This window comes from Xiphophorus hellerii, chromosome 16, assembly GCF_003331165.1.
Source record: "Xiphophorus hellerii strain 12219 chromosome 16, Xiphophorus_hellerii-4.1, whole genome shotgun sequence".
Classification (NCBI taxonomy): Eukaryota; Metazoa; Chordata; class Actinopteri; order Cyprinodontiformes; family Poeciliidae; genus Xiphophorus; species Xiphophorus hellerii.
Genome location: NC_045687.1, coordinates 13,749,958 through 13,773,361, shown reverse-complemented (window position 1 = coordinate 13,773,361; position 23,404 = coordinate 13,749,958). Strand labels below are relative to the sequence as shown.

General features: G+C 40.0%; 1 protein-coding gene across 3 annotated transcripts in view; it reads right to left on the bottom strand.

Moving 5' to 3' along the window:
• The window catches only part of arhgap17b (Rho GTPase activating protein 17b), a 26,855-nt gene extending 3,451 nt beyond the window's left edge, over positions 1–23,404 (bottom strand). For 2 of the 3 annotated variants that reach the window (XM_032586594.1, XM_032586595.1), the window contains exons 1-19: positions 23,002–23,404; positions 19,397–19,436; positions 10,719–10,823; positions 10,167–10,243; positions 9,139–9,250; positions 8,841–8,917; positions 7,420–7,522; positions 7,080–7,148; positions 6,910–6,991; positions 5,671–5,798; positions 4,996–5,107; positions 4,817–4,898; positions 4,639–4,719; positions 3,303–3,416; positions 3,107–3,198; positions 2,790–2,925; positions 1,692–1,991; positions 977–1,098; positions 379–756 (exon numbers count right to left, since the gene is read on the bottom strand). In XM_032586594.1, coding sequence (XP_032442485.1) covers positions 379–756; positions 977–1,098; positions 1,692–1,991; positions 2,790–2,925; positions 3,107–3,198; positions 3,303–3,416; positions 4,639–4,719; positions 4,817–4,898; positions 4,996–5,107; positions 5,671–5,798; positions 6,910–6,991; positions 7,080–7,148; positions 7,420–7,522; positions 8,841–8,917; positions 9,139–9,250; positions 10,167–10,243; positions 10,719–10,823; positions 19,397–19,436; positions 23,002–23,054 — 2,263 coding nt within the window. In that variant the 5' untranslated portion in view covers positions 23,055–23,404. The remainder of the gene's footprint in view (positions 1–378; positions 757–976; positions 1,099–1,691; positions 1,992–2,789; positions 2,926–3,106; positions 3,199–3,302; positions 3,417–4,638; positions 4,720–4,816; positions 4,899–4,995; positions 5,108–5,670; positions 5,799–6,909; positions 6,992–7,079; positions 7,149–7,419; positions 7,523–8,840; positions 8,918–9,138; positions 9,251–10,166; positions 10,244–10,718; positions 10,824–19,396; positions 19,437–23,001) is intronic. The other variant, XM_032586596.1, reaches the window with a different exon arrangement.

Below are 23,404 nucleotides of genomic sequence, written 5' to 3'. Positions count from 1 at the left end.
AGGAAGCTTCAGACGGTTATCGGCAGACGAGCAGAAAGGGGGAGGGAAAAAAAATTGCTCGAAGTTGGCTGGAGATGTTGTTTTCTTCGCTTCAACTTGAACCAAGAAGAAGAATAATTTGAGTAAAATGTCAAAAAATGTGAACAGCTTGCAGAATCTGATGCAATCAGCCACCTTATTATCATAAACATGCATCTGGAATATTGTTAACAACCCAACACGCTGAACAGATGTGACAAAGACCCTGGACTAATTACAACTTGATGTTAAAAAAAATAAAAAAAGTCTACCTGATAAATTAAAATGAAGAACTTTCATTTTGATAAATCAAATAACTTTTAATATTCTGCTTCTGAACCTGCAGAATAATGTCATTACCTGTTATGATCTTGGATGCAGAGCTGCAGATGCCATTACCGTTGTCATTAGCTGCGGGCTGTGGTGGCGGCGGCATGCTGGGTCGCACTCTTGGCTTCGGGGCGGGCCTGGAGGGGCGGGGCAGAGATCCAGTGGCGTACGGTGGCGGAGTATCAGGCGGAGTGGGAGTTGTTGGGGGTGAGGGATCTCCCTGGGCCGGCTGGTGGGCTTGAGGAGGCTGTGGCGGTGGGTGGTTTGGGGCTTGGATGAAATCTTTGCTGGAATGACGACGGGCTGTGAGGGGTGGGTGACCGGGAGAGCCTGGAGGCTGGGGGCTGCTGGACTGAGAGGCGTACAGGCTGGGCTGCTTGGGCGGAGCTGGTGCCTGCTTTTTGGTGCCTTCAGTGCATAAGATCAACAAGACATTATTTATTCCCTTGACTTTTTAAATGTTTTGTGACGCTACAACCACAAACTTCAATGCATTTCATTGAGATGTTAAGCGATAAATCAACACGACAACATCAACATATAACATAAAGTAAAAAAAAAGTTACAAAAGTGTGAAAACATTTGCAGAAGGCTGTAAACTAAATATGAGTGTGCGCTCTGTTCTCACCTCTGCGGACCATATGTGGGCTCGGCCCTCTTGACCCACCCTGAGAGTGCGGGGTCCCGACTGTAAGATGGAGTGAACCATTCCTCTGCTGAGGAGGGGTGGACAAGGGTTCCCGGGGTTGGCTGTTAAAATACAACAGAGCAAAGCATTAAACCATATCAATAATGTACTTTACATGACACAACACTTTTTAATGGTGCAAAATCAAAAAATAAATAGATCATGCACACAAACATCAACATACATTTTCCATCACGAGATTGGACAAAGGTCAAAACAAGAGGAATCACTCAGATTTAGGCAAACAAGATGCAAAAACAGTATAAGGTCAGTAGATGCAGACATAAAACTGTTTCAGTAATGTGTTGAATGCAAAATTGAAAAAGCCCAAGAAGCAGACGAGCACTGGAACGTGCCGGTTAGCAGGCGGAAAGAAGCGCATTGTATTGTAAAAATAGGTTCAAAATCGCAAGCAGAACAGAGAAAAAATAAACGCACGATCAAAGCAAAACGTGATTTTCATCGCATTCTTAATCACGGAAGCCAAATTAAATGCTGTGCATGAGGTGGAGATTATTAATCTAAGAGATCCAGAGTGGTTCTTACAGTTACCAATCAAACACATGGCAAACACAAAGGTTGGGCGGGTTCCGGACTGGTTGATTGGTTGCGAGCCGACGGTGGAGTACTGTTGCGACCTCAGCTCGCTCCTTACCTGCTGTCCTCTGCGCTGGGCTGCCTTACACCCTGAGGCTGCACTGCGGCTGCCTGGACCCCACCCCCATGAGCCTCACCGCCTCCATCACCACCAGCAGCAGCAGCGGTGAACAGACCCGGCTGCTGAGCCTCTGGACCTGGCGACTGAACCTGGGGGGACTGCAGCTCGGACTGGGAGGAACCCTCAGCTTCCAGAGGAGGCAGTGAGGGTTGGAAGGTGGGTGAGGTTAGTTGTGTCTGCTTTCTATTTACAGTGCCGATTCTGCGTGGAGCGGGCTCCGGATGTTTGTTAACAGGGCTACGAAGGAGGGGGAAAGGGAAGAGAGTTCAGGAGGGCAAAACCACACGCCAACCAAACAGTGACGGGGAGCAGGAGACCGAGAGAGAGAGAGAGACAGCTAGGAGCAGTGAGAGACGGTGTAAGACATACGAAAAAGGGAGAGAGAGAGAGACGGTACTTCCTGAGAGCAGTGAAACCAGGCCAGCAGGAAGAACCAAAGAGCACATAAAACCACACCACAGTCATCTCTGAAACTGAGCACTCATCTCTGAAACTGGGCTGCACTCTATAAAAGTTACAGGCGACACCAGAGATACAAAAAGTAACACAGGAAGCCCACACAAAATATAAACCTACAGAAAGACCTAAGCTTTAATTGGAAATTAAAAAGATGACAAGAGTACAGAGCAGTAATACAAAGAGAAACAGACAAAATCATGTCCCGACAATGAAAATGTCTTCAAAACATAGAAAGAAGCAAAAAATGTTTCATTACCATGAAACAGTACGTGATTAAATTGTAGTGAAATCTTGCAAACAGATCAGGAAAAAAAGTGCAGCGATAAAAGAAAACATCATCCCTTCTTTCACTGGTCAGTAACTGAATTCATTAACGCTACATGCTGCTATGGCACAGCTTTGAAGTCTGGGCTAGGCAGATCTTCAGTGGGCGTCTCAGTGACCGTGATGGACTCGTCGGCCACTACGTAAAGGGCCGAGACTGCTGGGCCCCGCGACTCCTGCCTGCTCAGTGTCTTGGGGCGGGAAGGGAGGGCGAGGGGCAGGCTGAGGCTGAGGTTGGGACGAGACGGGTACCTGTCTTTACGGGGCGTGTGAGCATCCCCTTCGTGCCCGGTGCTGCCGGGGCGCTTCCTGTCCAGCCCAGGCTCCAGGTCTGGGGTCGGCGGGTGGCTGGGCATGGAGAACATGCCTGAAACATTAAACTCCACCTCTGAAAGAAAGAAGAGATAATGCGATTAACAGAGGTAAAATCTCCTATTTAATTCAGACACAACACAGAAAGAAATGGAATCAACTGTTTACTGTCAAAACTCTGTATTTGTTGTTGGTGGGGAATGATTAAAAAGTATATCTGATTAATTAAGTGCTAATTAGAACTTATTTCAATTTACCTCCAGGAAAGAACCAATCAGCATGTTGGATGATGGGTTCTATGATGGCCCCAACATGGACAGACGTAGCTGCTGCCATCTCTGCCAGCGTCCTGAGTTAGCAGTGACATGGCAGCAAAATAAAACGAACAAAAGCCGGGAATAAATGTACGTACTAAGTATTCAAGAGAACTGTAACAAAGAACCTGTCTTTTACCCCTCTGTTTTTGCCCACAGCAGGTTGGGCCCCAAGACAATGGCGATGTTACTGGGAGTCATTTTATTGACCTCACTTTCCTGAGCCAGTTTGGCCAGGAACTTCACCAAATACCTGCAAAAGAAACAACCAGTACCCCAGCAAGCATAAGAAACTCTTTTGCTTTTACAATCCAGTTTATAAATTGGTAAATAAGAGACTTGTGTTGGCTGTAATTTCATAAAATGACTGGAGCAACCATGAAGCTACACAATCACCTTACATCTTCAATGACTGGGCCCTTTTATTGTTCTACTGGCATATTCATAACTGACAAGTAGAAAGAAATAATTTGCCTATAAATGCATTTAATAGCTACATTCATAACATATGAGATGCTTGAAATGTCTAATGTTTCAATAGTTTTGAAACACTGGCTCTTGAGGGCTGGATTTGGGAACCCCTGCTCTAAAGGGGCACATGAATATAACCTTCAAAATAAAGGTTGTGTGTTTAAATATTATTTTATCAATCATAACAAAGCAGCTTTATCTGCACACAGCCAAGTTACATCAATGTGAAAAGACGTTCAATTTTATTTAATTTTAAGAATTACTCACTGAAGGCAAAGACTGCTATTTACTAATCTTTTAACAGATTATCAATGTATTTTATCAATATATTCTGGCACACCGACCTTAACGCAACATTACTGAGTTTGTTGCAAACTACAGTCTACAGTTGCAAACTTGATGTCACTGTTTTCCAGACTAAAACAAAAAATTTGCTGCGACCTCTGATAATTTCAACTGGTATGACTTTTCTAAATTAATGTAAACTAAAACTAAATTTTTTGTAAATTTCCTTTAGATAACATTTGTTTTTCAATTAGCGCTTTATAAATAAACTGGTTCAATCGCTTTATGTTTCAATTTGGGTCTTGGGACATCTGAGAGAAACTAGCTGACTGTAGCAGTCTGAACTTTAAGAGTAAGCAATAAAATCTTAAAATCAATTGGGAAACTGACAGAAAACCAGTGAAGAAATGCCAAGAGTGAAGTAATGTGTTCAGGCTCTTTAGCATCCGTTATAAAAGGGAGTTTCGTGACATGTGCAATTATCTGTTCTTTTGCTACAACCACCGCTACACTGCTTATTGGTGATTAATTTTACAACGTTGAAACTGTTCCAAGATTTCAAGATCCATAATTAAATTACTTTGACTTTTTTATTACCATAGTTTCTACAAGTTTCTACAATAAATTCTCGACAAAGGTGTGGCATTTAAAGTGCAACTTAAGTTCTGGTGACGTAATTTCCAAACATCGAAGTGAAACATTGCTGAGCGTTCTCATACCTAAAGTTAGCTTTGTGAGCCTTTGGCAAATTGTCACATATCACCCAGAGAGCCTGAAGCCTTTTGTCGGGGTCAGAAATGCTGAAAACACAGAGAAAACAGTTGCATTAGTTGCAGGGAACATGTCTTGCAGGATATTAAAAATCCCTTCTGTGTATGTGTATGTATGCTTTATTACTTGGAGGCCTGTATCCACTCATCATACATGCTAAACGTCATTAGAGGCTCAGGTAGTTCCCTGAGATAAGACTTCAGAGCTCCTGTGAAAAGCACAAAAATACTATGAGAAATCAATTTTAAAAAAAGCATCTTGAGAAAATGGTTTTACTTTTCACTAAACCACAGTGGAAGTTGTACCAGCGACTGCATGTGGATCTGAGTAGAACTCCTCAAGTTGCGAAGTGGAGCAGTCCAGTGCTGCTTTCAGCTTTTTAAGTTTTGAAGCTCCAGCAGCAATCCGGAAGAGTCCCTTAGAGGAACATGAGAAAGGGAGGGGAATAAAAAATCAGCACTGTTGCACCCAGCTCTGGTTAACACCTTAAAAATTCAAGAAGCTAGAGCAGCGCCGGGAATAGGAAAGGAGAAGTAGATATCTGTCTGAAACAAGAGAGGAACCGTTCTGTTATCGTCAGAATTGTTTGTCTCTGTTTGACTGAGCACCAGACAGACGCAGCACAATGGTTTGGTTTCACTTCATAAAAATGCTTTAAATCACAGTCAACAGGGAGTCCAGCAGCACTGTTACATTTAAAGTGTGCAACAGCAGAGAGGCTAATGGCGAACAGATGTCCACACACATACACATGTTTTATCCCTGCAGGACCAAGACTAGCTGACCAAAACCTGGCAACAGATGTTTCCAGACTGTAGATGCCATCCTTTATGGAGCCTCCTCTCCTTCAAGCTCAAACGGAGACGAGCATTTACATTTTTTATGGCCAAAGATTTATGTTGAAATTCTGGTTAATAAGTATCAACTTTGCCCCTACTTTGGTGGTTTTTTTCTGACTCATGCCTTCCCTTCATCTTTACCTCTTCCCTCATGCCGGTCTCCAGCAGCATCATGACGCAGGCCTCTAAGGGTAGAGCGATCTCTCGATTGCTCTTCTTGAGGTGTTCCTCCAACGCAGTGCCAAACGCAGGCTTCTCCATCCATGTATCTACATAAATGAAATACATTAACATGTTGGAGGCAATCGAATGATAAATGGTTCTTTTATGTGGCTTTTAGTCTGACTCAAAGGCTAAATGAAAGTCCTTTGGCCTGATTTTTTTTTAATTTTTTTTTTATGAAGAATTCGTTATTCAAATTATTTTTCATCTTAGGCTCCATTTATACTCTCACAATTTCATGGTGTTAGTTTCTAAGATGCATCTATACTAAAATAGATTTTAAAATAAACATCTCTGGGACTTCTGAAAAACTAATTAACTTACTAATTGTGAGTTTAAACCCAGCCACAAATATCTGAAAAAAAAACTTTAGAGAGAAGAAAATAAGCACTGGAAAAGGTGTTGAATTACTCCATTATTTTCCCATCTAGAACAATTTTACTTCAATAATTATTAGGCATAAACCACAGACATGGATTGGGATCTTAATCAAGTTTTTCCTTTTAATAATCCCTACGAGAGTCCATGACAAAACTCAACTCATGATACCTGTTGTTGGCCTATTCTCATTCACTGAACAAAAATATTTGTTGATCTAACAAATATGGGTTTTTATCCCACTATTATCCAAGCACTTCTGCAGTGGAATAGACAGTACTCTGCTTTCTCTCTGTCCGTGTCCCGCGACCTGTTCTGTGTTCAGGTAAACCCAACAGAACTGTGCAGTGAGCAGCTGAAACAATGAATTTCACGACTTATGAAGCAGCATGCTACTTTAATTAACAGAACAACTTTTCTTTATGGTTTCTTTGAACACAATATAATAAAACCACAGTGAAATATGTGATGAGCCAAATGATCAAAGAGTTTTATTAAAACATAAACAGAGAATCTATTCCCAACCTTTCTATAGAAACAGGGTCTAACTATTGCATCAGCTGATAAACTGACTGATTCTGACTTAGTGCTTTCATTTTCTTTTGTTGGGTAAAACTCAATTCTCTTCTGTTTGTATTGAAAGAAAATGAAACTCTCATTGTGATTTCACACCAAGAGCTATGGAGCTGGCTTAGATCACAAGCCCGGTTGGACTATTTTCACGCTACTGCAGAATGAAGCAAACTCTCATGGATCTTATTATAAACAGCATGTCCTCACCTTGCTGCATTTGGATGGTAGGAATAGCTGTTTCCAGAGCTGACAGAGACTTCCTGTGATACTCGGCCTGGGCTTCTAATAACTGCAACACACAAAAATGCAAAACTTTGCCATCCATGAATCAGTTTTTTGGATTATGAGGTGAGCTACTAAACTTTTGACACACTCACCATGATATAATAGCGTGCATAGTCTCCCTCTTTTGAGGCAAAGTTGTACATGTCTGCAGACAGCTGGTCCTGCGGGATGAATGAAGGTGACAGCATCCTTAACCTTTGTTCTGAGCATTAACCATAAACTCCTCATTACGACAACGATGAACCCCACATGACAAAGCTTTGACCTTTAATTACACTAATGATCTTCCTGGCATGATTGCCTTGAGCCATTCTTGCAAGGCCTTCTTTGTTCAGCCACTTCATTAAACCGAGGAATGCACACCTATTAGCTCAGACAAGCCTCCATTAAAGTCCATGAAAAGTAGATTACTCTATGGTTACTGATTGTTACCTTGCATATTTCTACTTTATTGAGAGCCTCATCCATCTCATCCTTGAGTGAGTCTACTTTAGCTGCCATGGCCTGGTTGTTGGATTTTGTTGACTGAATCCACCTGAAGGACATAAAACAAATCACACTGCAGCTTACAGTAAAAAAAAAACATATTTATATACACTACATAAAAAAACACAATCTATTTTTCTCATTGACTGATATTAAATCTTTCTTGCTTTAGATAAGTTAGAATTAAAAAAAATGAAGATTTGCTAAAATGACAAAATAAGACCATATTTAATATATTTTGCTTTAGCTCTCTTCAATTATAGCTTAAGTTAGCTTAAGTTAAGGACAATTTAACTTAAGTGGCAACTTTTCTAAGTTGCTACTTTAAAGCAACTTGGAAAGGTCCAGTTGATGAAGCTTTGCAAGTTTCATAAGATTAAATAGAGGCACATTTGTGGATGTATTTTAAGGCAACATCTCAATCACATACTGCCTCTTTGTGTGACATAATGTAGAAATTAAAAGCAATCAGCCAAGAATTTAAGAAGAGAATTCTGGATCTCCACAAGATTGGTTCATTCTTGGATACAATTTCCGGATGAATATAAATTATAAATGCCCCGTACATGTGTTCAAATAATTATATGCAAGACGAAACAGCTTGGGAATCTCCAATGATCAATTTAGTCTGAAAGGAGACGGGTTCTGTGTTACAGGTAAACAAATTTGGAACAAAATGCGTGAATCAATCACACAAAGATCTCCTGTACCAACATGGACTGAAAGACCACTAAGAGAGAATGAGGCCATTACTCCAAAAGCAACAAAAAAACCACCAGATTTCAGTTTTTTTAAGATGTACTGATTCATCCATACTAGGATGAAAGTAAAAACCCTATCTATCCATAATGACAACTTTATATGAAGACTGCCAGCCTCAGTACATCATCCCAACTGTAAATAATGGTGGTGGCTTTTCAAAAATGGATGCATCATGGGAAATATTTGAGCAACACGTGAAGACATTATTCAGGAAGTTAACACTTGGGTGCCAGTGGGTCTTCAACATGGACAGTAGACTTTACTGTATCACTAAAGTAGATGTAAAGCGGAATAAGCATAATAAGGTCAGTGTTTTGGAGTGGCCATCTCACACTCCAAACACATAGAAAACTCGTGGGCAGAGCTGAAAAGTGTTTGACGTTAAATCAGGCTAAACATTTTTTTGCTCGTTACCAAAGTGGAAAAATTAGGTTACATCTCTGATTTCAACTGTATTTACAGGATCATCTCCAAAATTAGCCTTTTTAGCCCAAACTATACCAACAACAACCAAGCCTTCATGTCAAGTTGAAAATGTAAAAACTATAAGCTTCATAAATTGTGGAATAATTAATAAATAGGCATCAGTCTTCACACAAATGCACCTCGTCTTGGCCGAATCGTAATCCAGAACTAGCCTGGCAAGTTGCTTCCTCTGTTTCAGTATGTTAGGAATCTCCACCTGTGGGAAAAACATTCAGGAATCATGAGAAAGGCTTGACTAAACACGTAACACAGCACTGAGAACGTCTTTCCTACAAGTCTGTGAATTACACTGTAAATTTAATGCTTAAGTGTACAGAACAACTGTTACAGAGCAGCTGCATGACAGATACCGAATAGTTTGTGGAACATAAAATGAGTTATGTCTGTGTTTTTTTTTTTTGTTTGTTTTTTTTTTACCTCTGCCAGCTGGTTGAGAGGATCCAGAATATCTTTTTCCATCTGCAATTCATGCTGCATAAGTTCGGTGGCTAACCGGCTCTCGGTCTCCCCGCACACCTCCAACATCTTGCTGCAACACACACAAATATATGATAATTTCACTGTTTTCACAATTCTACATGCAGTTTCTACCAGAGACAGGTGATTTTTCAGTCATTCAAGTAGTCACAGTTCTGGTTAATGCTGCTGCTTCACAGTTCCTGAAATTCTGCAAACTTTTTCCCCTTTTGTGAAGCCACAACCAGAAAAAAAAAAGTATTTCATTGGTGTTTTATGTCATAGACCAGCATAAAATTGGGTATAAATGTGGCGTAGAAGCAAAAGGTTTTAAAGTGTTATTACAAATAAAAAAACAACCGGAAGAGTGTGGTTCACGTTGTCATTCAGCACCTCTGAGGCAGTACTTTGTAGAGACATCTTTTGCTGCTGTTGCAGCTTGTTTGTACATTTGACCAACTTTTGCCCATGTTGTATCTGAAAAGGAGCTCGTGTGAAGTGCTGCTGCAAATTTACTATTTGCAGCTAAAATAGTAAATTTCCTACTGCAAATTAGACTGAGATATGGAATATTTGACTGCTGAAGAATTCCCATAGCTTGATGATGACTCCTCCATTTTTTATAAAATGGCGAGCAGATCTCTCTCCTCCAGAGTTACCACGGACCTGTTCTGTTCTGTGTCTCTGATTAATGCTCTCTTCATCTGTGTATGTTTTCTTCGGATGATGGATTAAACAGAGCTCTGTGTTAAAAGTTTCGAATGTTGTTTTATAACCTTACCCCGCTTTAAACTCCTCCACAATTTTACCTCTGACTAGATCTTCATAATATGCTTTGTTCCCTAACATTCTTCAACAAACCCCAGAGGCACTCACAAAACTGCACAAAAGGGTTAAATAAATAAAATCTCGATAGAATATGTTCCTGTTTATGGTTGTAGCGTGACAAAACATGGAAATGTTCGAGGAGTGTTACAGTTTTTCCTCACCCAATCAGGCCCTCGTCTCCTAGCTGAGCTCCGCCTTCCTGCATGGTCTGGGACAACCCCGTCAGCGGCAGCTTTTTCTGCAACAGGACATAAAAACAAAGTCAGGCTCCTATAAAACAAAAACGACTTGAAGCTGAGTTATAACTTTAGGAAAGTCACACAATATCCTGTTTGGATAATTTAGGTGAAAACAACATAAACAAGTTTGGCAGAGGAACACAAGAGCAGTTAGTTTCATTGGTAACACCAACTGCAGCTGCTCTACAGGGATTATGACTTTGGTAGGAAGCCATTTTTCATATCTATGTGTTACATAAGAACAGATGCCATGTGTTCACTGCACAAGATACCGATCCTTGTTACCGTCACCCTAAAAGGTGGCCGGAGCCATAATCTCAGCACAGGCCATCCATGTGGCACAGAAACATCTGTAAAGTTTTGCAGCAATGCATCGAATGTTTATAATGTGACTTGACAGTAAAGTTGTGTTTAGTTTAAAGTTCAGCTCAGATAATAAAGCAAAGGCTAACAGCGATAACACATTCTTCTTACATGTCTCTTCTCTGTGTCGGTGCCAAGTTGACCCTGCAGACAGGACACCAGCCTCTTGTGCATGTTGTGCGACACCAAGCGCACCAGCTCCATCCGCCTCTCGATCTGCATGAACACACAAGACAAAAAAAAAATAATAGAAAACACAATTCAAAATGTGAACAAAGAAAACAGTAGGAAAAGATCAGTGCACTGGTTCGAACCAGGATGAAGGAAACATAAACCTTCCATCTTCCTGTTCAACATATACGACCCAGGTGAAGGCTACAAATCAAAACACAGAGGCTGGATAAGCCCACATTCATCTGCAAAAGTTTCCATCCTGTCCTTGGTATTGGGACGTCATGGAGGATCTGACTGTGTTAGCAGCAGAACAACAAGCAGCTAAGACACAAAGACACAAGGATGAGTCAAGAGGGAATGCAGTGACGGGGCTCTTTAAGGAGGGCAGGGAAAGCTTTTCTGACAGAGACATGTGAAACTTTAGAAAACAATCATATTGACCGCAAAACTGACTTAACAGGTTATCCATCCTGAGCAGTTGTTATACAGATATTCCCTGCTGTTTTACATGCCTTAATGCTGTAACGATAAACAGTGCAGTGTACATTATAACGAGCCTCGTTCAAACAGTGAAAGACTTGAAACATTAAAGCATGCTATCTAAACGTGCATGATGTCACATTCAGGTTCTCTTTTTGCTTTGATATTTTGTTGCAACTCATTTTATAGTCTAGATAAAATCTAGACTCGAGATTTGATAGCAAATCTCCATGCGCACATGCATCTAGTGACAACACATGAGGTATAACACAACTAGTTTCAGTTCTTTGAGCAGCTAAACTTGTTTTTTGTTTGTTTTTCTACTTTAAGCACCAGTTTTTCACCAAATTATTCTTGCAAAAGTTGTTTGCTTGTGTCCTGCGCTGCTGCAAGAAGCACTTGACTCATATCTGAGAAGACAGCATTGATTTCAGGATAATTTTACAACAATAAAACACAAGGAAGTGCATTATAAGGAGAACCAGGGAAAAATTGGTACTGAACAATTTTAATTTGGCGATATTAGTTTTTAATTTACTTTATGATATACATCAAATTAGTGGAAAATAATCAACAGTTGTATCAGTGATGCTAAGTCTGTCAGGTGAAAAATGCAGGTGTGTGGTTATTCAGTAGGTAAAACAGTGCGTCATGTTTGCAAAATAATTATTGCATTTCTTTTTCTTGAGGTCTGGACAGGCTGGGGTTTTTTTACATTAGATCACAAATAGCTCCCTGCCTGTTGAGTATTATCTTCCTCTTCCTTTCTTGATGTAAACATCCAGCTGCGCCCAAAGATCTGAGTCTATTTGCTGTCAGATCTCATCCTCTTCCTTCACTTTTATCCTCTCCAATTCATTGTTCCCTTTTAGAGCAATATCACAGCTGGATTCCACTTTCTACCCTGGAAGATACAATAGAGACAATAAATACAATCCCTAACTCTAGGAATATCTGGTGATGACTTGATTAGTTGCAGGTTTTCCAATAACGTCTGCCAAGAAAGAAAAGAAAGAGCTCTGAGAGTCTGCAGTGTGGGTGAGACGGCTGGGCTACAAACATATTGATCACATCCTGTGTCTTTAGTACAAACTCTTTCCATGCATATAAGAGATGGAAGTTTATAGAAAAGGGAACACAGAGCAAACAAGAAAATATAAAGATTAGGTACAGAAGTAAGTCTCTCAGAAAAGGAAAATCTTGGTGGGTTTCTCAAAGATTTCTGGCTAAGAGTCTCTTCCGTGTTTTGGTTTCACCGTCCTCCCAAACTCAGACTTCTGTTCTTGCTCAATTAAATATTCTCAAGCACAAGCTCAACCACACGCCCTGATAAATGGTGGATTAAAAGTTGGATGAGAGGGAAAAAAAAGGAACAGGCCAAATCGCTTGATAATTGTCTCAGACAAGCCCACACACACTAAAAATTAAAAGAGATGACTGCTTCCACTCTGCTGTTACCACACTTTCCAAAGGTTCACACTCACTGCCAACTTTTCAGTTTTCTGCTTTTTCTTTTCCAAACAGTGAAAACTGAGCATAGCGAGCTCCAGTTGCTGACCTCTGACCTACAACAGCAGAAATGTGGAATGTTCAGTGAGTGACTCAGAAGCCGTGTGTGGACGGGTGCGTTTTCACTTTGGTAGACTGAAAAGCTGCATCATCGAAGATGATTAGCTGGATGACCCGACAGGCAGGAACTAACGATTACGAAGATAACGATGAACCAGAAGTAAGAAAATAATCTAGAAATCTTCCAGAGAGCTAGACTAACTCAGAAGAAAAGTTGCTTTAGTTGGAAGTAAAAAGAAAATAGAGTAAGCAGCTTTACTTTAAAGTCCAAATTCAATTAAGCTAAGTGTCTAAGTGTTTTCATGTGATTCTGAACATCAGAATGAAAAAAAAAGAAAAAAGAAGGAAAGAAAGGAAACACTTTCCCCCCTTTTCTGGGAAATTACTTAGGCTAAAAACCAAGGAAACTTTTTTCAATTTGTAGTGATGAATCAAATCAGACCAGATACATTTTAAGTAGGATGCTGACTATCATTACAACCATCCATCCATTGCTTTCTGCTCATCTGAGATCAGGCTGCAGCGGTAAGAGATCGACCAACATGTTTCAAGGTCAAAATGGACATATAGCCGCTTTAGTGAGCTCTTGGTCTGCCTTGTGATCTCCTTCAAGTTCCTCATTCTGTCCTAGGCCAAATCCAATTAAAATATGACTCATCTGTCAGTTTGACCTTTTCTGTTACTTTCAGTCATGAGCAGTAAAACGGGGACTGCCACCCTTTGCTTGCTGCAGAGAATAGGGAGACTATTTTATGTGCTTTGTGCAGGACTGCACGGCATTTTCTTCTCTCCCGGAACAGAGATGAAGTTTGAATGCAATACTAACCCCCAGCTGACAACCACGACCCCAGCATAAGAGGTGGTGACTAACATCTCCCCTGAAGAATCACTGCACCTCTGAAAAATCACCTTGTTAACTCAATGAAACAGTTTGAGTTCCAAAAAACATGCACGCACACACACACTTAAAAAAATGTCTTGCTTGCTTGAAATGTTGATCTGCTTATCCCTAAAAATATTTTTGCACTCAGATGTAATGCTTCTTGTTTCTGATGTTTCTGCTTCTCTCGTCAAACTTCCTCTGATTGCGGGCACTCTCATCTCTGTCCTACATGTTCACGAATCACTCTATGAAGAAAACGAGGTAGTGATGTCAGTAACACTGTCTTTCTATTAGCTGATACTGTTACCATGACACAATTTTCCTCCATACGAGAGCGTAGATAATCTGCAGGTGCAGCACATAAATGAGTGCTGGTTTCATTCCTACATACAAAGTTAAAGCATGAAGTGCATGACTCGAATAGGAGCAAAAGATACTTGCTGAACACAGAAACATTTTTTAAGGGAAACAGAGCATATTTGTAAACAGGGAAGATTTTTTAGTGTGAGAGCAGAGATTTAAGCAAGAACTGTGCAAGTGAAAACAAGGAAACCTGTTCATTAAATAAAAATGTGCACCCTATTTTTATTTCTTTTTTTTTTTTTAAGAAAGAAACAGGTTTAAAGTTAATCTGTAGATCACATGCCTGTCGGCTGGTAATGGATGATGTGCGAAGTGGAAGTTGCCTCAAACAGCATCTTTAAGTAATTTTGGGATTCCAACTCTGTTGGCCAGAACTCTCTAATGATGCCTTTAGGCTTAAAGACATCAGTTTTATGCTGGCTCTACTAGGTCGTGGTCAGATCTCCAACAGTTTTAAATTCAAACTATCAAGTGGTTATATAATTAGGGTGAAAGTCACTCTAATTTGAGAAAGGAAATCTTAACATTGAGAATCGACTTACTCTAGATACAACAAAGAGCTGATGTGAAATACAGCAGGTTGTTTCTCATTAACTGCTTCATCAGCAAATGAGACCACCTCTGTAATGGCAAGACTTTTATTGATTTGGACTTTGTTCAGGTGTGTTGGAAAGACATCAGCAATCAGTTTAGAGAAGCAATTGTTGCTCCCCAAAAATCCAGAAAGGTTTGAATAGAGAGGAATGGATAGACCTCTCTCTGAAGTCCATCCATTCAACAGAGAGAAAGACAATTAGCCGCTAATTTTCCTGGAGTGATCGTCCTAAAAGTCAGGCCATTCAATGCTCAGAGGCATGACAACAAGCAATACCTAGATCTATGTCAGATATTTTGGAGACCTCTCCTAGCACAATGACAAAACTAACCGTACAATTAAAGAGTGTGTAAGAAAGCTTCTACTCGCTAAAACAAATATTGCAGCAAAACTTAAGTTTGAAAAGTTTGAGATGAAAAAGAAAAAACACAAGACTTCTGGAGAAAATATTGTATGGATTGATTGAATCAATTGAGATGCTGAATCACATACACAGTGTGATGAATAATGAAAAGCCTATCACCTACCATGCCAAGTTTAAAGTGTGGTGGTGCTGGTGTAGTGATGTGGGCTGTTTTGCCCACATCTGCGTAGATTGCAGTTACCGAGTTGAGCAAAGTATTTTATAGTCAAACATGAGGACCTGTGTCCTGAAGATTTGGGCCTGTATATTCATTGCAAAGCACAGCAATAAATATACTACAGAAGGAAAATAAAAACATAGCCAAGGTGTTTCAATGGTCCAGTCAAAGTCCAGACCTCAGTTTGACTGAAATGCCCCAGAGAGCTGTGTATGTAACAAACTTACTCAAATCTAAATTAAATGAAGCACCACTGAAGTGTGCCAATTTCACACGACAAATAAAGCAGTGGATAAGGTCTAACAAAAATAAACTACTTGAAGTTATTTCTGCCACAATTTGTTAAACAATCCATTAAGTCATAGAGTATAGCTTATCTTATGACTATATCTGCATTTTGGAAAGTAAAAAGTGAATTTCTTGCCTACTTTTATTCAGTGTGACATAATATATGACAACGCAGAATGTCCATTCTCTATTTTGCAAGGTTAGTTTATTTGTGATGATCAGTGTGAAAAAAAAGAACTATACTGAACTACAACATAGAGTATTGTGGTTTGAATTCACCTGTGAGAACAATAATATCTATGTTGTAGGTTTAAACATGTGCAAGCTGTTTAAACCTACATCATACACCACCAACAGTGTATGATGATGCACTTTTGATTATACCAAAACTGCATGATCACCAAAGGTTTCCCTCACCAACTGACCCAATGTAATACTCGCTTACCATACAACCATTAAATATGAACATAGTAGAGTATCTAACGCCCCATTTGGATATCTCATCTTCAGTTATATTCAAATACTGACTTCAGGAACCAGTTCCAACTCGATGCCCTTCACTTTGAGATCAGGCAAGGATACAATCCAGTCTGACAGCCTCCCAGACCCTCCCACTGAAGCAGGACGAGTCCAAACAAGAGAAATGTCTTACCCAATGCAAAGCATTATGGAAAATGCAAGAGAAGAGAGTACTATGACAGCATGGAAATAACAGAGTCGAGTTTCATATTGGACTGTTCGTAGAAAAGAGGGGGGGGATGCAGGAGATTGTGGGAAGTGGGTTAGGAAAAATTATCCCCTCTGGTCTCACACTTGGAAGATGGAAGAAAAGCTTTTCCAGGCAGAGTGATTAAATAACAGTGTTGATTTACTCTTGCATGTGTGTAAGCCGCACACTTTACTCAGATCATTGCAGATGTAACAACTGACTATTAGAAACATGCAAATCAGTAGTCAGCAGATGTGCAAAGAGCACACAATCCCATTAATGTCGCCCATTTTTCTGATAGTGACTCACAATTTAACTGAAATCTACACAATTAGAGAAGGAAATGTGAAACATAAAAAATGCAATTACCTGGTTGCATAAAGTTAAACTAATACCTTGCTAAGAAACATTTTGATTTTGTTTTGTCATTCTAGCAGAATGATCCTGACATTTGTCCAACGACAAAGCGGTTTTTCTACCTTTCCAAAGCAAAAGTCAATTGCAGCCAAGAATCTGGTTTCAACTAAACAAATAATCATCTGTGTAGTAACTATCCTACAGATTCTTGGCTGTGTTTCAGCAAGTAAAAAAAAAATATCAATTTTTAGAAATGCACTGAGTAGCACCTTATTTCTAAAACTAACCATATGGGAAGACAAATCCTGTTCTTGTTTCAGAAGAGTCCAATCATTGCCATGCAGCAAGGGGGAAAAAACCAACAAATATTGTATTACAGGCTGTTTAATGAATTAATAAAAACTGGAAGAATTGTGCGAAACCATAATACTTGTGGAAAATTTGTGGTCGGAACAAAATGAATGATTGTGATCGGTGATTACAAGAGTATGTTCAACAGTTCCACACACAAAATATGAAGGGAAGGGACTGGGATTCAACAGCTGCGTAGCCTCAAGCAAACTACTGATGAGCGAAGGTAATTGGAAAAAAAGGGCTGCAATTTGACAAGGGAGCATAAAGATTGAACTCTGGAGTAATGGTAGAAGGTTTTGTGGTCTGATGAGTTTAGAAATGCCAATACAGAGGTATTGGCAAATCAGTTTAAGAAGAGAGGTACATGAAGCGATGCTCCCATCGTGCATATTGCCTACTGCACCAGGCTGGGGGGGGGGGGCAGAGCTATGAGCTGTGGTCTTGTGATCTTGGCTAAACAGCAATAATTGCCCAAAGATATGAAGTTAGCAAATTATGTAATCAGTGAATTTCTTCTTTCCTTATGGCTCAGGCATATTCCTAGATGGCAATGCCCAAATTTAGCAGTCATATTGACTGATCAAAGCACTAGAGTTTCTTTCAACAAACCCCACATACAACACCCTCATATTTATGCATCAATGTGAAGATAAGATGGAAACCTTGCGCTAATTGCCTTCTCCAAGGGAACCCGCAACTTTCCAACTGCAAGACAACTACTCCACACTGAAACATGGTGGTGGTTGTATCATGGTGTGGGGTTAAATTCTATTGGTTTGGAGCATCGTCGTCCTTAAGATAAAGAGGGATTTTATTTGTTAGTATCACAGCAAGTCCAAGCATATGTCCAAATACACAGAAGAATGAAACAAAATCTTTATAGACCAGAAACGAAACAAAACTTGTGCAGGACCAGAGGGAAAAAATATCCCAGCATATTTGTTCATGTTTCATTACAATTGTTATGTTTCTGAATTTTGAAGAAATGATCCAGCATTTGTGTTAAATTAAAGGTGGAACAAGATTCTAAGTAATCCACCGAGGTCTGGTCTTTTTTAGGTCACAAAGACCTGAAACTTTGACAGAGATCTGTGCATGACGTGTTTTTGCCATTTTAAAAGAAATCCTGTCAGAAGCTGGAGCTGCCAAAAGATGTCCAAGCTACTTTAACAATGCTGACCTCCTGACAATAACATTCCTCACCGAGAGCCGGAGATTAAGGAATGTCTAACGCAGCACAAAACTCCCTGACGTTCAGCGTCAAAGACGGGAAAGAGTATTCAGTGGGACGGCTGAGTCTGTTCTCTTCTGTTGGCTTATAAAAATAACAAATATATTTAGCTAGAGATGACAGTACTATTTATGTGGAAACATTTATGTTTAGCACCATTTTGTGTTGGGAGTTACTGGGTGTGAGCCGCATACGGTTCAGAGTTCACCGCTGCTGGTCATAAAGCTTCCACTTCTGAGGCCGAATGACGGTTGTTGAAGATTTACTCTGCACCGATTAGCCTTTCTGCACTGCTTTTCTTCATTTCCGCTGTATTTATTCCCACTTTTTTTTTTTTTTTTCAAAAGATGATCTCACCGTTTCACAAGCCAAAGTGTTCCCATCCCCCAACAACAACATACGCACTCAGCAGCGTGCATCCACTTTGATTTCCTAAACACGAAACTGACTTCACCGTTGAAGTAGTGAGCCATTTCTCTTGAAGCGCTCACCTTGTGCTGGTGTAGCGTTACTGAACGTACGACTGCACACAACCGCTTGTGCTTAAACTTTGGTGTAAAGTTTAAACGCCAGCGGTTGTACTCAAAGCCCAGAGAGTTTGGCTTCAACAAGCAGCAAAGGCATGATGGCTTTAACAGAGTCTTAGATGGGAACGCTACACTTGAAACTTCTGCAGTTTTTTTTCCTCTCCAGAAAATGTGCCCCACCAAAAAAAAAAAAAAAGTTTTTATACATGCAGATTAGTTCAACTAAAGCTGATGTAACACAAAGCTCAGACCAGATCGCTTTTTAATACAGATGGATGTTGAATTACAGCCACATAAAAAAAAATAAAAAAAAAACTGCTTCAGCTCCTCCTGCTAAGGCTGCAACAATTAATGCAGCTTACATTTCACTTATATAAAGTAGCCTTTCACTAAAATATTATTCATGGTAATATATTTTAGTAATAAAAATCTTTATGAAATAAAAAAAATATGTTTACTAGCTAAAATGAAATTAAAGACAAAACAGAACAAAGAATGAAACAAAACAAAACAAAAATAAGATACAAATATAAGCAAAATTAAGACAAAGTTAAATAATAAAATGTAAAATGATAAATCAAGTGAAGAAATGCAAAATAAACCAACGGAAAATAATAAAACAAATAAAATCATAGATAGAGCCATTATAGCAGATACACTTCAAGACGTGATATTTACCTGAAGGAGGTCATCACTCAGGACTTCTGTTTTTTCAGCTCTGTGGAGGAAAAACACAGATCAGAAGATTTATCCGAGAGCCCCTAATGCTGCCCGGCGTATTTGCATGTGTTTGTGTACGTAAACTCAGCATTCACTGACATTTTTTAGAACAATCCAATGTTGTTTCAACCACACTGGTTGGAGTTTACTAAAGCAGGTTAGCAAACCCAGCTCCTCCTGTGCGCAGGTTGTTACAAATGCCTGTAGCGAATAGAAACCTGGTATTAAGCTTCACCTATGAAGACCTGTCAGAGAGCATGAGAGCTTTAAATTATCGTGCATCATTTGTACAGCCGAGCTCCACAAGTATGCACTAGAGGCCAAACTGAACCCGTCAGATTCCTCCACCCAGTCTGAAAAGCACACTTCTTGACTCATCGGCAACCTGTTTGTTGTGGCAACAGGGGCCGATGTGTGCATGCATGAGGGTGAGAATTGCCACAAGGCTTGTTGATGTCAGAAACATATTACGCTTTTTGTGACACAATCTGGGTATAAACAACGTCATGTCATCGCTCTAAAAGCTTCAAGGAAATGTTGACAGGATGCCAGAATGCCTTCTAGAGCACCTGGAGTTTGCAGGCGGAAGAAGCCCAATGTGTTTTAACCTGTATCATTTCCAATCGATATCTGACAAATGTGCCGCGAGTTGTGTCTCCATACAAAACTCCCCGTGGATCTCGTCTGTCTCCGCAGCACTCTGAGCGCACACCGTGAATTTAAACCTCGCAGGGATCAATTAACCATCTCCTGCTCAGACATGAGGTATTACACAATGCTGTTATGAGCTTCTGAGAAAATGATCCTTATGTTCCACCCTCTGCATACAGTAAAGGCTTACATCACTGGGGCCTCAGATGCCCTCACTGTTTATAAAATAAAAAAAAAGGAAAAGCAAGACTACCTCTGCTGAGATTTAAAAAAAAAAAAACATTTAGTCAAAGAATAGCTGGGAATTATATTGCATTTGATTCAATTTTAGGGATGTCAGAGTAAATCTAAATGCACATCTGCAGATGGGCATTTTGTAAAAATAAATAAATAAATAAATAATTAAAATCTTTATTTTTATTTCACTCCCTGATTACAGACTGGTTTGCTGGACAGTAACATGACATCCCAATAGAAGAACTTTAGTTTCCGTTCTTATCACATTAGGCATCAGACTGCAGCGGCAAACCTCTCAAGGAGTAAGCTACAAAAACAATCTCATGATTCTTATCAATACTGAATTAGCATTGATCCGGCTTAGAGTTGGGCAGCAGCTACTGTTCTAAGAATAGACTCCTTCAGACAGAGGCTCGGCGTGGGGCGTGCACTGTGCATGAAGACGTCACGTGCAATATACTGATATTATGAAACCACGTTGAGCAAATGCAGTGAAGAAAATATAAATCCAACCACATCCCTGAGTCACTTTGCAGCCTCTGATTTTATTAAAATAACTCGGTAAAGCTGTTTGTAAACACTGCTGTGTTTGAACTCTGGTGATTCAACTGCCTCCTCCTGTTAATCGAATGGAAATCCAGCTGGCTTCCTCCTTTATGAAAAGAAAGAGACTTTCTTTGTTTGAGCCAGGGTCCCCCGGTCCTCAACGCTGGGAATGCTTACTCCACAAAATCCCCTCAGTGTGCTGCCCATAGCAAACTGTCCCAACCTGCTCCGCCGACCACACACTGTCTGCAAAGACCAGCTGTGTTGTTGTTTATGTGTTGTCATATCTCATGCAGACTCTTTTAGCTGTGGTTTGTTGCGCATTAGAACCAACTTTCAATTCAATTTCAAAAGGATTATATCAGAACCAGCTGGCTGTGGTTTAATTAAGCATAAGAACCTAAGCTATTTATGTTTTTTTTAGCTTGCACTTGTACTTTTTAAGCATTTCGAGCAGGGTTAACCCTTCCCGGGCATAATCCAGGGAGGGCGTCTGCTCGCAACAGTTTTGCTTCTCAATAAAGCAACCTCCGAGCGGGGCTTAGTTGACTTTTACTGCCGTTGCACAACGTGTGTGGAGCAACGACTGGAAGGAATCCATGGCCAAGCCCCTCAGAGTGATGGACAAGTCATTCTGAGGAAGCTGTTGCATGGAGAGGAACCACAGATTTATTCAGTGGTGTACAGTAATAGGTGGAAACACTGGCTCAGCTGTGGCTGACGGAGGACAAGGCGAGGTTGCCCCATAGGGACAGCGAAGAGGGCAGAGGCCGGGTTGGGTAGTCTAATCAGCTGTGCTATCAGGAAATGAGTCCTAAAGCACATTTCTGAAGAGATTCCACTCTAGGAGAGTACAAAATCTAGATCTGGGACCTTTAGATAGATATTTTATTTTTTAGTTCTCAGAACTAATCCTGGTAAAACAAAAAGACTGATTAAAGTAATTAAGTTAAGTATTAGCCTAGTATTAACAGTATTAACACTGTAGGCAGTTGATCGTGAAGCTTTTAGTGTTATTTTATTAAGGGACAAAAAAATACCTCTCTTTCTTATAGTACACATATATGGAATATAATATTAAAACAGTTCCAATATAAATAAAATTATTAATTTAAAAAAATGGAAATAATATGAATGTGTCTGCCCACATCAAGTCTTTTATGTCTTTGAGTCATAATTCTGAGTTAAAGCATGTCCACCCTTCATGTCAGACATTTGAACATGTGTTATATTTCTTTATGTGTGGATTTAAGAAAGAAACAAAAATAAATGATTTGATAATACCCATTTATTTATTCATTTTTTCCCCATATGCTTTCTTATTATAGTTCCAGTCTTAAATGTCTGTCAACAACTCCTGGCCTCACCTTCTAATGATATCAGTACATTTTTGGTTAAAAAATAAATAAATCAGAGAACTTGCTGAGTTTCAAAGTTATGGACAAGAGAAAACGAGTACATAAAAACATGAACTTAAAAACTACTACAGACTATTCATATCAGCCCAATTGTTTTTAATTGGACCTATTGCCACAGCTGCATACATTGAAAAAATCTGTTTGGGTGTGCCACCACAGGATTATTATTGGCCCCCATTGCGTCGCCCATTGGAAAAGGTTTTGGAGACGCCCATGTCCCATTCAAAAACACTGTTACATACAGCGTACATTAGATAGGTTAGATACATTAGATACATTAGATTAGGACTGCCCCCTAGTCATTCTGTTCAAGCTAAAATATCCAGCAAGATTGTGTCCAGTTTTGCAATAAACATAAGCTAAAGTCAAAAAGGGTCAAATTATGAATAAAAATATAAGATGCGAACCTTGAGGAAGCGTTGACTCGATTCAACTTTTACTTTTTCAGGGATTTTTTTGTTTAAGAGTTAAACGCTTCCAGTTATTAAACCATTTTACACGGCTTGCAGACGACAAAAAAACTACATAAAACATGTTTTTCAACTAATATATAAACTTTTTCCTCCCCTAAAATCACGTCCGAGTCCTTCCGACGCCGCCCACAACAACAAGCAGACGGGCTGACAACAGAAGACCCAAACTAACCACATCTAACATTATTACCGTCTGCCAGTTTAAAGCGCAGCATATGCCACCAGATCCGACACTCACCTTCCAACAGTCTGGTTGGCCAGCTGCTTCATGCGATTGAACTGCTTCTTCATGCTGAAAGTCGTCCTCCAAGTCTCCTTCTAGTCCGAAAAAAAAAAAAGTCACCAACCAGCAGCACCGACTGAGTCCGACTCTTGATCATCCACCCCTGGATCCAAAAGTTGCGCTACGTCGCAGCCATTGTTATTTTCACTCCGGTCACTTTTTCTTTTTACGCACTAAATCTGAGAGGCTTTCAGAAGCGATCCGGCTGACATTCGCCGCTGCTTTGGGTCTAACCTCCCCTCCCTCAAACGAAGTCAGTGTTTCGGAGCTTTGACAGGCCGCTGGCTCCCCATTGAAAAGATCTGTTTCAACAGACGGGGTTTCGGAACAAGGAGAGGTAGGAAGGAGGAAGTGCCTC